Source organism: Schistocerca cancellata, chromosome 4 (genome assembly GCF_023864275.1).
Source record: "Schistocerca cancellata isolate TAMUIC-IGC-003103 chromosome 4, iqSchCanc2.1, whole genome shotgun sequence".
Lineage (NCBI taxonomy): Eukaryota > Metazoa > Arthropoda > Insecta > Orthoptera > Acrididae > Schistocerca > Schistocerca cancellata.
The window spans coordinates 101,198,926-101,211,615 of NC_064629.1; the positions used below are offsets into that span (position 1 = coordinate 101,198,926).

The following is a 12,690-nucleotide window of genomic DNA, read 5'->3' on the forward strand; positions in this document are numbered from 1 at the left end:
CTAAAGGGATGCTACAGTTTGTGTTATTTAATCTGAAATTCATCAATATACTGTGGCAGCTAGCATGTATATTTGGGGGGGGGGGAGGGGGGGAGGAGAGGGAGGTGTAAATTCTTGTCCAATGGTAAATACAAATGTCTAATAAAATTAACAAAAAAAAAACTGTACCAAGGCTGATGTAAATACAATAAATGATGGAAATATTCCACACACAACTCCTGCAACTCTTCTTTTGGAACATACTTCAGGAAAATGCATATGGTTGCTATTGATGTAAACTCGTATTAAATAAATTAATTTTTCCATCGATAATTTATTGAGACACTTGCTACAATGTTCTGGACACACTCAGCTCAGACACCAGCAGCATTTCTAACACAAGAAACATCTATAACAATAAGAACTTTAAAAAGGAATTCAAAGATGTAAAAGTTACACAAATTCAGTTACAAAATTTCACACAGACATATCTACACATCACACACTTATCACCATTACTGCAATGCCATGTTCACTTCTGTGCCCTGCACATTCACAGTCTATTGTTACCTCATTACTTCTAAGTCTCTAGTTAAAACTTTGGGTCAACAGTTTTTACCTTAATGAAATTACAGGCAATCCCCAACTTAGGGTACACATCCATTTTGGTAGCTCCTTTCTTACTAAAGCACAATAATTTTCTTCGTATCAGCTTTATCGCGACCTGCTCAGATACGTACCATATCAAGCAAGTTAAATATACTTTAAGCTTTTAACACTTGACCATTCAATTTTTGCTCTCAACGATTAGTTACATTAATTTGTGTCTGAAGTGACTAAATTATTACCACATCATTTAGATAGACTCTTACCACATCATTTGGACAGTAATCTAATAGTTTATGTTTTCAAAAAGCTATGTCCTTATGAAGCAAGCACATTAACGGACATCAATTCAGATTTTACTAAATTTTCATTTCTAAGATAAACTCATCAGTAATAGCTGAAAATCCTCTCTTAAGAATTGTACTCTGTCAAAATTATCAGAAGCATATCCTTTTTAATGTATTGTGAAACTTTTAAGACAGAATAAGACCACATGTGATGATTATTCCATAATTTTTTGGATACTTCCAGACATCATAAATTCCCGACAATAATAAATTATGCCCACCCTAAGTCAGGGACATATGTAATTTCTTAAATTTAAAACTTAAATTGAAACAATAAATAAAGTCAACAAAGTACTGCTAAATCAGGAACACTTTCACAATTAACTTAATTCTTCTTGTCAGAAACACCAGTCTTCATGAAAGTAATAATCCCAACAAACAATATAATTCACAGTAATTATAGGTCTGTCTCAAACAAATATAAGTTTGAGATATGGCAAGTAACTTGACATATGAAAGGTTTCTCATTTAATTCCCACCTCCATGGAAAATTTGGGAAGAATAAGCTATCCTCACTCTATGGCAGAGGAGTAAATGTATGAAATGCAGCCATAAAATGATGTATAACAAAGGAAATTTGTAACTTACTACCAACTTTTCCAGCACAACTGCTCAATTTTTTAAATCAAATTAGTGATGCTGTATTGACAGTACAGACAAGACCTGCTTAATCATATTAATAGACGATTTCTAAGAAAAAAAATAAAGGATTTTCAAGTGAATACGAAGTACAACAATGCTCACGAGTTCACAGTCTCATTAAAACAAACACATGAATGGTAATTGTGCAACACGGACAGAAACCCAAAGGATTGCATGTTAAGTTAATGCAGAGGTACAGGGATAAATGGTAATTAAGGTGAAACTTCCTGGCAGATTAAAACTGTGTGCCCAACCGAGACTCGAACTCGGGACCTTTGCCTTTCGCGGGCAAGTGCTCTACCATCTGAGCTATCGAAGCACGACTCACGCCCGGTACTCACAGCTTTACTTCTGCCAGTATCTCGTCTCCTACCTTCCAAACTTTACAGAAGCTCTCCTGCGAACCTTGCAGAACTAGCACTCCTGAAAGAAAGGATATAGCGGAGACATGGCTTAGCCACAGCCTGGCGGATGTTTCCAGAATGAGATTTTCACTCCGCTGCAGAGTGAAAATCTCATTCTGGTAATTAAGGTGTTTTAATGGGGTAAATTAGTAACTGGCAAAGAGAGATAATGGATGAGGAACATTTTCTATTTGCCATTACGCATATTGGTCATAACACACGTCTGTCTATAACATATTATGGTAGATGCCCATATCTGTTCAATTTAGGTATGTACCAGTCATCTTGGATTTCTGAGCTTTTCTGTTCAGTAGTTACTTTCCAGCTTTCACAAAAAGGTCAATATTACTCTATAACATACATTGTGAAATTTCCTGGATTAATTTTCACTCTGCAGCTGAATATATACAGTTATAAGGCTTCCCAACATTGAACTGTGATCTAGACAAACTTCAGCCCAGACTCCCAGCTTTCATGAGCAATGCTCTTACTGAGATATTAACAGATGACACTCAATGCATCCAGGAACGATGATCTAATAGTGCCTCTCAGTTCCTTTCTCCCAGAGGTGCTAGCCGAGCAAGGCATACAAGAGACTGTCTAAAGAATTTGGGAAGTAAAACAAAGCTACTGCTAGTTCATACTTTCCAGTTGGATCATAGGTCATGTTTGGATAGCTGACTCACTATGACTACTACCCACGAAAGGGAAGAGTCAGGGTTCACGTACCAGTCTGACTTTATTGTTTGTTAACTTCCATTGCATAACTGAGTCCTGCACTAAATCTTGCTGTGAAATAGGTTACACCCAGTCTTGAGCTATTTAACTTTATACAGAGCTATATAATGCTATACTAGAGACAATGTATCAATCAAGGGCCTTGTTTGTAGTTGGAATTTGCTTTTTTTGTATATTTTCCCTTGTCGCCTGAACTGGACTGCAAATTTATACAACATAAAACTGAAAGGGAGGTATGGCTTTAAATACGGAACTATGTGGTACATTTTACTGAGTTGTTACACATCCAAATCCTAGGTCTGACTAAGATTTCACATGAAAGAAGGCCCATGGCACAACTGAACTACTGTGCTCATGCCAGTGTGCCTCCTAAAGTTAAACAATGGTCCCCATTGGATGGCATAAACTTAGGAGACTGCCTCAAATTTAAATGCAAATATTTCAGATTGACTACAATGAACTATTAACTATTGACAAAGGAAGGCCAGATCCTGAAGAAAAGTTTAGTTAAATCTGTACATCAAACATGTGTTATGACCATTATTGTTATTCAGTGCATTAATTGTAGCTGTGGCAATGTTACAACTGTGTTAAAACCTCGCATAAACGTCATCTCAGTTTCTTAGTTGTTATAATCACTACTATGTCCTAAATGTAACAGAAAAATACTGCCTTGCTGCCTTAACATGGAAGCTGAGTGTGTAATGGAGGACGAGTGTGGCAGAATATTGGAGAGGGTGGGGAGGAGGGTTTACGGAGGAACTGAAAGGAGGGGATGAATGTGGGGGAATAGGTGTGTGGAGGAGGGATGAAATGAATGACTGCTATACTAGAGACAATGTATCAATCAAGGGCCTTGTAGTTGGAACTTGCCTTTTTTTTTAATACCAGGTAGCAGATCTTTGAAAGTAACAGATTTCTGAACAAACACCACCACTCATCACAGTTGTAGGATACAAAACATCTAATGTTACAACACTGTGTAACATGGAAGATACACTAGTCATTAAATGCAATAGCAGAAACTGCACCTTCATTTCTTTAAAGTTGCTCCTTTCATGTAATAGGTGCAATATCTGAATTTTCTAATAAATGAGACCCCTGCAGATGGTTTGGAGAAGGTGTCACCTTCCCAACAACGTCTTCAACCAATTCCACAAAAATACACTAAATTTTCACACCTCAATTGAAGCTCTAATTTACTGATCAGTTTCCTATTCTAAGTATACAATCAATTTGATTGTAAATTTAGTGATCTCTTTCAATTTTTAACTTAAACATCTGGAAAGTCAACTTCCATTATTATTATTCTTACAGGAAACAAATGAGTATATAACACCAGTTAAACTTCACTGACAGGTTTCTTCTTTCACAACTTAAGAGTTACAGCGTAACTCCACAATTTTAAATCTACACACTGCACTCCATAAGCAGCAATATTCCACAAACTTCAATCTTGACTCACTGTAAAGTAATGTTTTGGAAATACATTGGATCCAATTTAAACAATCTTCACAATGCAATACTAAAGTACAGGCCTGTAATTCTGCAGTGAGATCAAGTTTATGAGTACTAATTTCTCACTTCTGTTGTAACATAATTCTCTTCATATGCAATAGTCAAATGACCCTGACATCAGTCACATCACAGTCTCATGAAATCAAGTCCAAAAGTTCAGACACAAAAACTTTTTACAAGAATATATCACCACATTCAATCAATCTCTATCTTTCGTTTTAGCACTTTTATGTCTGACACTTACAATGCAGTAAGGGGATTCATTCACATGTAACATCGGAGAACTTTAACTTCTTGACTGAAAAACTATGCAGTCTCTATCTGTCCACACAAACACATAGTGTCAAAGTCAACTAACACCGGACTATGTGTAGCTACCAGTGGCTAAATTTCTCACTTTTACATTGTTTTGTCACTTCCAAAAACACGTATCTTAATTCCACACTGTAAGAGTTCTGCTGCTGCTGTAAAATTTTATTCACCTTTGCCTGTACAAACAACATTTACTCAAGAAGCTGTCTAAGTCATAACTTTAAAATATCAAATTGCATACCAGTATGAGACACTATGTAATCGAACTTCATGATTTTCATTAAGTAATTAAAATTAGACACCAGACTACAGTCAGTCATCTCTATCACTGTCTTAGTATTCAACATAATGTTGATGTTGGAAAATGTTAACTATTAACATTACACACACAGATTTTGTATGATTACAGACATTTTCAAAAAATAACACACACAGCACAACTTGTTTCTAAGAATTTGACATTTCTATAATGCTTGGACCTTTGAACAATGAATTTCCTACAGCTTAAAGCACAAATGCTTGGGCTCAAAACTTTCATTCTGTGGTAATACTGCTTACATCAAAACATGTAATGTCTACATTCAGTGTAAGTTTTAAAATTCAAGGTAGCAAACAAACATAGAAATATGATACAGTGATGTCTTTGGATTGTAAGACTAACTTCATGATAACCAACACCAAATTGTTTTGCAGCACACACATAGTATACAAGATACTCCAGTGGCCAAATACACTAGTCAATGTGTAAATTTCATTATTATATACAATTTTCTGGAACAGTAAACTACATTCTAACATTCACCAGTTGGCCATGAGAAGAATATGCCAGAAAACAGAAATGAGGCCACAGGTACAGAGGTTAAATTGTGTTCTATTTTTTCAAGTATAGCGAGCATGGGGCACTCGAGAAAGAACTACAATTGGATGGTGGATAACCCCTACCACTTGACTTGCTGCAATATCAATGGCAAAGTGAACGAGGTACTTTAACCCTATAAAAAAACTGTTTACGACCTAATATCTGTCTCATGGCAATTATAAAGGTAGCATACTCTGTAGCAGTATTTCAGCACTGGGAAATATTTTAACACTATGAAGTGTCCAGCAAACCAATTCTAATAGTACAGGGTGTTTCAAAATGAATATACAGGTTTTAAGGCTTTGTAGCACGTATTACGTTCACCTTACAATTATAAATAATACACCAAATGAAAGAGAAACACAAAAAGTTTTTCTTACAATTACTCAGTGTGAGCACCAATCACATATCGAGTCGATAGGCAAGTTGTTCAGATACCTTGGTCAATGTGTCAGGAGTAAGTGTCGCGATAACACTGTGTCTAACATCGGATAGACCAGCTGGTATCGGAGGTACATACTCGTGAACACGTGTGTGAACATGAAGGTCATGCATAAAAATGCTGTGTCAACTGGCCTCTTTCACCCAGTCCACCAGTCTGATAAAACATTGTTTAATCAGTCGCATACTGAGTTATACCAGTGAGGCGGCGCACCATCTTGCTCCCAAACAAAGATGTGTTGTTCTGCTTCTTCCCATTGAGGCACGGGTCATAGCTGTAGCACATCAAGATAAGAAACATCAGTTACAGTTGATTCGCCACCCATAAACTTTCCGCAGTGATATTGCTTGGGGCTAAGTGTGAAAGTCTCGCACTCGTTCAACACGTTTTTCAGTCACTCTGTCATTCCATACTCTTCCCATTGCGCACAGGTGTACAAACAAAACTGTTTGGGAGTTGCTCTTTCATTTTGTGTATTATTCACAACTGTAAGTTGAACGTAATAAATGCTACAACGCCTTAAAATCAGTATGTTCATTTTGAAACACCCTGTATAGTGCTATTCTTGCAGCACATTTTTTCCTGTACTTAGAAAGTAGGTAAATGTTTTAATGTTGAATGCTTCTAGAATTAGTTATTTTGGGCTCACACATAACAGGGCAAAGGACCAAGCAGTATACAATCTATTTTAAAATTCTCTCTCTCTCTCTCTCTCTCTTTTAGCATTAAGATCGGGCTTACACGAAAGGAATTGTTTCTGGCTATCCTGGTTTTTAAAAGTCATTTTTACAAACCACTTAATTAGATGTGTAAAAACACTTTTCACTCTTGCATGATGAATATTTACTTGCAGTGGGAAATTCTGAACGCCAAACTTTGAAACAGTTCAGAGCTCACATACTACACAAGAAACACCACAACATTTTGTACCCTTTTGTGTACAGCACTCACGCCAGGGTTACCTAAAGTCATTTTTGTTTTAATTACCTTCCCCTGTGTGTACTTGCACAACACTCACTGGAACTTTATTTTCACAGGCGGAATTTTTTCTGGAATATTCAGATTTTCAATATCCAATACTGAATATAAATTTACAGTCTCTATCTGCACTGTCATCCTCCACAAGAGAACACCAGCAATGAACTCTTACTCATCATCGGCTTTTTCATCAGGTGACTCTGAACCACTTCTCTTGGGGGATTCAGACCCACGGGTGGACTTAGGCGATTTGCTCCCATCCCTGCTGGGTGATCTTGAAGGAGATTTCTCACTGTAAAATAAAGTATCACACTGTGTGAAAATACTCCTAAATTGCCATTTTGCATTGGACAATTAGCATTTTTAAACTCTTATCACTGTAATAACGAGTTGTTTTTTGGAGCTAACAGATCACATCATACAAACTATTCAAAGGCACAACCGAACTATGCTTGCTAAGCTTATTTTTAAGTACTCACCCAGACTCACCATCCATCTCCTCCATCTCTGGTCTTGATAAAGATCTTGATTTGGATCTCTGTCTAGTCTCTGAACGAGACCCCGAGCTTGAAGGTGACCGCGATTTTGCCTTTACATCAAACCGCTCCTCCGATCTGTTTGGAAAAAAAAAAGAACTTTTTCAAAACCCAGGAAAATGCTAGAATGAACAAATAAATTACGTCTTCTCTCTCTCTCTCTCTCTCTCTCTCTCTCTCTCTCTCTCTCTCCCTCCCCCCCCCCCCCCCCAATATGAATCAAATTTTACATAGTTATATTATACAAGTTGTCCCCTATCATCAACAGGTCATACAACACTGTCTTTTACGACAATTATGATATCTTCTACAGGGTCGCCCAGCTACAATTCACTCCTGCAACTGAAGGACGTATTTCTGAAATGATGTAGCTCCAAGAAATGAAAATTTTGAGGAACAAATAAATATTAAATAATCTGCTTCTTTTTCATTTTCCAAGCCCACTTCTCAGCATGTGGCCATTTTTACATACTACATAAGGATCTAATTGAGAGAAATGTGGTTCTTAGTGACAGATAATCCACACTGTGTTTCACTTTGGAACTTAATCACAGGACTTTTACATATAATGCCACCAAAAACAAGTAACAAGTATAATACTTGTTAAATTAATAAATCAAACGCAATTTACATGATTTCAAGCACTGTTTACTGGATTTAAGAAAAATTTACATTATACTTAAGATTCTGTAAAGTGATAAGAATAAGTTAATCATTATTCCCTGGCAAGAGCATTTGCTTGGACTAAAAGAACAGCTTGACATGAAGAGCTTAATGAATCAGATAATGCTTAATTTACTTAAACTAACATTATTCATCCTTCTGAGTGCTGTTACGCATTCTGTGTAAGAATGTATTTTTCCATTAACCCCAACGGATTCACACAAAAAAGCCACTGAAAATAATAATGATCATTGTTCATTCTCTTTCTTGCAGTTTTCAGTACCAGAGTAGTGTTTTTAATAAAACTGTCCCATTGAGGTTTTATTTATGAACACAAAACAATGCATGTTAAGCTTTGTTAACAATTCTTTATGATTTTATTGCTCAGCAGCATTCATCACTGTGTTTACAAACTAGAACAGGCTGACGAACATCACTAGATAGATATTGACCTACTATATAGCCTCTTTCAGGTATATGGTATGGACGTTTCTGTATTTAGCCTTCAAAAGTTTTTGTTTGTTTATTTATTTATTTAAATGTCAAGTTCCGTAGGACCAAATTGAGGAGCAAATCTCCAAGGTCATGGAACTTGTCAGTACATGAACTTACAACATTAAAAGTAATAAGAGATAAAAATAAATGTTCATGAACCTGAAAGAAAATCAGTCCATAAGTTTAAGCAAACGCTATCAGCAATACAATGAGAATCACCTTAATTTTTCAAGGAACTCCTCGACAGAATAGAAGGAGTATTAAAGTGGCAGCTTATTGAAAATGGATGCAGCAGTATACTGCACACCTTTTTGCACAAGAGTTAAGGAAGTCCGATCCAAATGGAGGTTTGATTTCTGCCGAGTATTAACCGAGTGAAAGCTGCTTATTGTTGGAAATAAACTAATATTGGTAACAAGAAACGACTATAAGGAATATACATATTGAGAGGCCAATGTCAAAATACCCAGACTCGTGAAAAGAGGTCGACAAGAGGTTCGTGAACTCACACCACTTATTGCCCGAACCGCCCGTTTCTGAGCCAAAATTATCCCTCTACAATGGGAAGAGTTACCCCAAAACATAATATCATACAACATAAGTGAATGAAAATAAGCAAAGTAGATTAATTTACGTGTCGAAATATCGCTCACTTTCGATACCGTTCGAATAGTGAAAATGGCAGTATTAAGTCTTTGAACAAGATCCTGAACATGGGCTTTCCATGACAGTTTACTATCTATCTGAACACCTAGGAATTTGAACTGTTCAGTTTCACTAATCATATGCCCGTTCTGCGAGATTAAAATGTCAGGTTTTGTTGAATTGTGTGTTAGGAACTGTAAAAACTGAATCTTACTGTGATTCAACATTAGTTTATTTTCTACAAGCCATGAACTGAGGTCATGTACTGCTCTACTTGAAACCGAGTCAGTGTTGCACACAACATCCTTTACTACCAAGCTAGTGTCATCAGCAAACAGAAATACTTCAGAGTTACCTATAATACTAGAGGGCATATCATTTATATAAATAAGGAACAGGAGCGGCCCCAACACTGATCCCTGGGACACCCCCCACTTGACAGTACCCCACTCAGATCCCACATCACAGCCGTTATCAACATTGTGAATAATGACGTTTTGCTGCCTGTTGCTAAAGTTAAGAGGTGAACCAATTGTGAGCTACTCCTCTTATTCCATAACGGTCCAACTTCTGGTGCAATATTGTGTGATCAACAAAGTCAAATGCCTTTGTTAAATCAAAAAATACGCCAAGTGTTCGAAACTTTTTGTTTAGCCCATCCAGTACCTCACAGAGAAAAGAGAATATACCATTTTCAGTTGTCAAACGACATCTAAAGCCGAACTGTACATTTGATAGCAAATCCGTGTGATATAAAATGATCAATTAACCTTACATACACAGCCTTTTCAATAACTTTTGCAAACACTGATGGCATAGAAATAGGTCTAAAATTATCTACATTATCCCTTTCTCCCTTTTTATAAAGCGGCTTTACTACTGAGTACTTTAATCGCTCAGGAAACTGACCATTCCTAAAGGAAAAATTACAAATATTGCTAAATACAGGACTAACATGTGCAGCACAGTACTTTAATATTCTACTAGACACTCCGTCATAACCATGAGAGTCCTTAGTCTTCAGCGATTTGCTTATTGTCTCAATCTCCCTCTTCTCTGTATCACAGAGGAGTATTTCAGACGTCAATCTCGGAAAGGCATTTGCTAAGAAATTTATATGATTTCCTGTGGATACTAAATTTTTATTTAATTCACCAGCAATGCTCAGAAAATGGTTGTTAAACACTGTAAGTATATCTGATTTATCAGTATCAGAAATGTTATTACTGCAAACTGACTTTATATCGTCAACCTTGTGCTGCTGACCAGACACTTCCTTCACAACTGACCATATGGCTTTAATTTTATCCTGTGAATTAGCTATTCTATTTGCATACCACATACTTTTTGCCTTGCTAACAACATTTTTAAGCACCTTACAATACTGTTTGTAATGGGCTAATGTATTGCACACAATCCCAAAATTTCACTAAAAACTCAATGATGCCTTCTAGTCTCCTATGCAATCTCAGAACTCTACAATTCAACAAACGTATGAATTAGGAAAGTTTGGAAAAATATTGTTTTAAACACAACAAATATTACTTTGAAAATAAAAGTAAAACAGTGTGATGCAAAAACATGTAACAAGACATTAACAAATTGAATACTGGTGTCAGGTGGCGACACTTAAGTTTGTAAGTAAGATCTTCAATTGTGCCTAAAACCAATGATCATGTTGGTCAATGTCAGACTGGGAGAGTGGGTATAACTTATATCCAGTTGTTGCTGTGAACAGTCCAGAGCCGTTGGTAATATTATAAAGGTAATTTTATAAAGAGCATAGTACAGCAGACCAGACTACAAAATTCCGCAAAGGCAAGCCTGTGTGCCCAAGGCCATCACATAATGTGTGTTCAATAAGGCAGCAAGTTTGTAAATCGTCATTCTATGGCTGGAACAGCAGATTTCTGAGATATTTTAAGAATGGGAATCAAATTGTGGAAGGAGACATTGTTGAGTCCTGCATCGTTCAGTGTCCCCTCTACAAACACAATGGTGACTAATAGTTCGTACAGTTTTATCTAGGAACTTAAAAATGTTTGTATTATTAACATAGTTATTACACAAGAGCAGACCGTTAGCTACAATAGTTGATGGAAACAAGACGTGATTAATGAGTATTCCTCATTTACATATTCTGAAACAATAATGTTGCACAAGATTTCCCACATCTACACACATGTAGAGGAAAAAAACAACAGAAACAAAATGTCATGCAATCATTACCAAAAATGTTTAACTTGACCATACTTTAATGTGAGTTGTTGGTGATAGCCTCAATGTAAATTAATGTTTTGTTGTACAGATTATAATGAAATAGTTATCATGAAGCCAGTGAAGTGTCCTATACCATGGTCTTACATGGGTAAAAAAAGTTCCATATTACTCCATTTTTTAGCCCTGATTCACTCAGAAGAATCTGCTGCAGCAATCCTGATATACATGACTCTGTAAGAGGTAGCAAGTACATGTATGGTGTAATTTTATGTTATTAGAGTTTTACAACTACTGTAGCCTACCATAAGTAAGCTTAGACCATGGTAATTTTCCACGTTGCTTTGATCATTTAACGTCGTACCCACATTGCCTATACGTTATAGCGTGATTTAAACTACTTGTCACTTGACATGTCATGGGCTGCTTGGCTCCACCACCAATACACCAATGGAAGCCTGGCACTGTCAGCTCCCACTGAGTTGCCACTTCCGCTGCACTGCCTGAAGCAGTGTGCCAGCCAGTTCTTGACAAGCCATTTTAGTGCGAGATTTGGGTAACTTTTGGCTTCATAAATCTTATGATGTAAGATTAAAGTAGTCGACAGAGGGGCAGACAGAGGCTACACACTCCTAGCAAACTTTCAAAAAATGTTGGGACATTGTGTGATTATACAGTCAGTCGCACAAATTCGTGTGTTTCAAAAGAGGATATTTAGAGAGAGAGAGAGAGAGAGAGAGAGAGAGAGAGAGAGAGAGAGAGAGAGAAAATGTAGTAGCACCTCTACTTCCTTTAGATACAGTGGTGGAGCAAACTGCAACTGCTCTACAAATCAGTGCTAAGAATCTGTAAAGAGAAATTCACAAAAGAAAAACCAGATAAATCACCTAAATTGGAGCCACCCTGGATAAAAAGGCACCTGGAGAAGGTCGTTACAAATCACAATTCTTTTCAGGATGATGCATTTCACTGTCAGAAATATGCATATTATTCAAGGACAGAGTACTCGGCATTCAAAAAGCTACCTACTACTTTGCAGCAGCTAGGACCTATTTCAGGATACTGAACAGTCTCGCTATGACTCTTGAAGAAGTTAGGAGAAAGTTAATAATGTAACACCAAGATATTGCAGCCTGGCAATGCTGTTTTGTTAGAGAATTAATAGGGACAAATTTTGACAATATAATTTGGCTACATGAAACATGGGTGAATAGGGCGGGGCAGGGGGGGGGGGAGGGGGTGTCTGGTGGCGGCAGTTTGGTTTTATTTCTAATTGTCTGGTGTTATTCACTTCAAACAAGACCTTCGA

General features: G+C 36.8%; 1 protein-coding gene across 6 annotated transcripts in view; it reads right to left on the minus strand.

Moving 5' to 3' along the window:
- Positions 1-293: 293 nt before the first annotated feature.
- LOC126185195 (serine-arginine protein 55-like) overlaps positions 294-12,690 on the minus strand; it is a 35,796-nt gene continuing 23,399 nt past the window's right edge. For all 6 annotated transcript variants that reach the window (XM_049928070.1, XM_049928066.1, XM_049928072.1 and 3 more), the window contains 2 exons: positions 7,305-7,439; positions 294-7,117 (listed from right to left, as the gene is read on the minus strand). In XM_049928070.1, the coding sequence (XP_049784027.1) occupies positions 6,994-7,117; positions 7,305-7,439 (259 nt within the window). In that variant the 3' untranslated portion in view covers positions 294-6,993. The remainder of the gene's footprint in view (positions 7,118-7,304; positions 7,440-12,690) is intronic.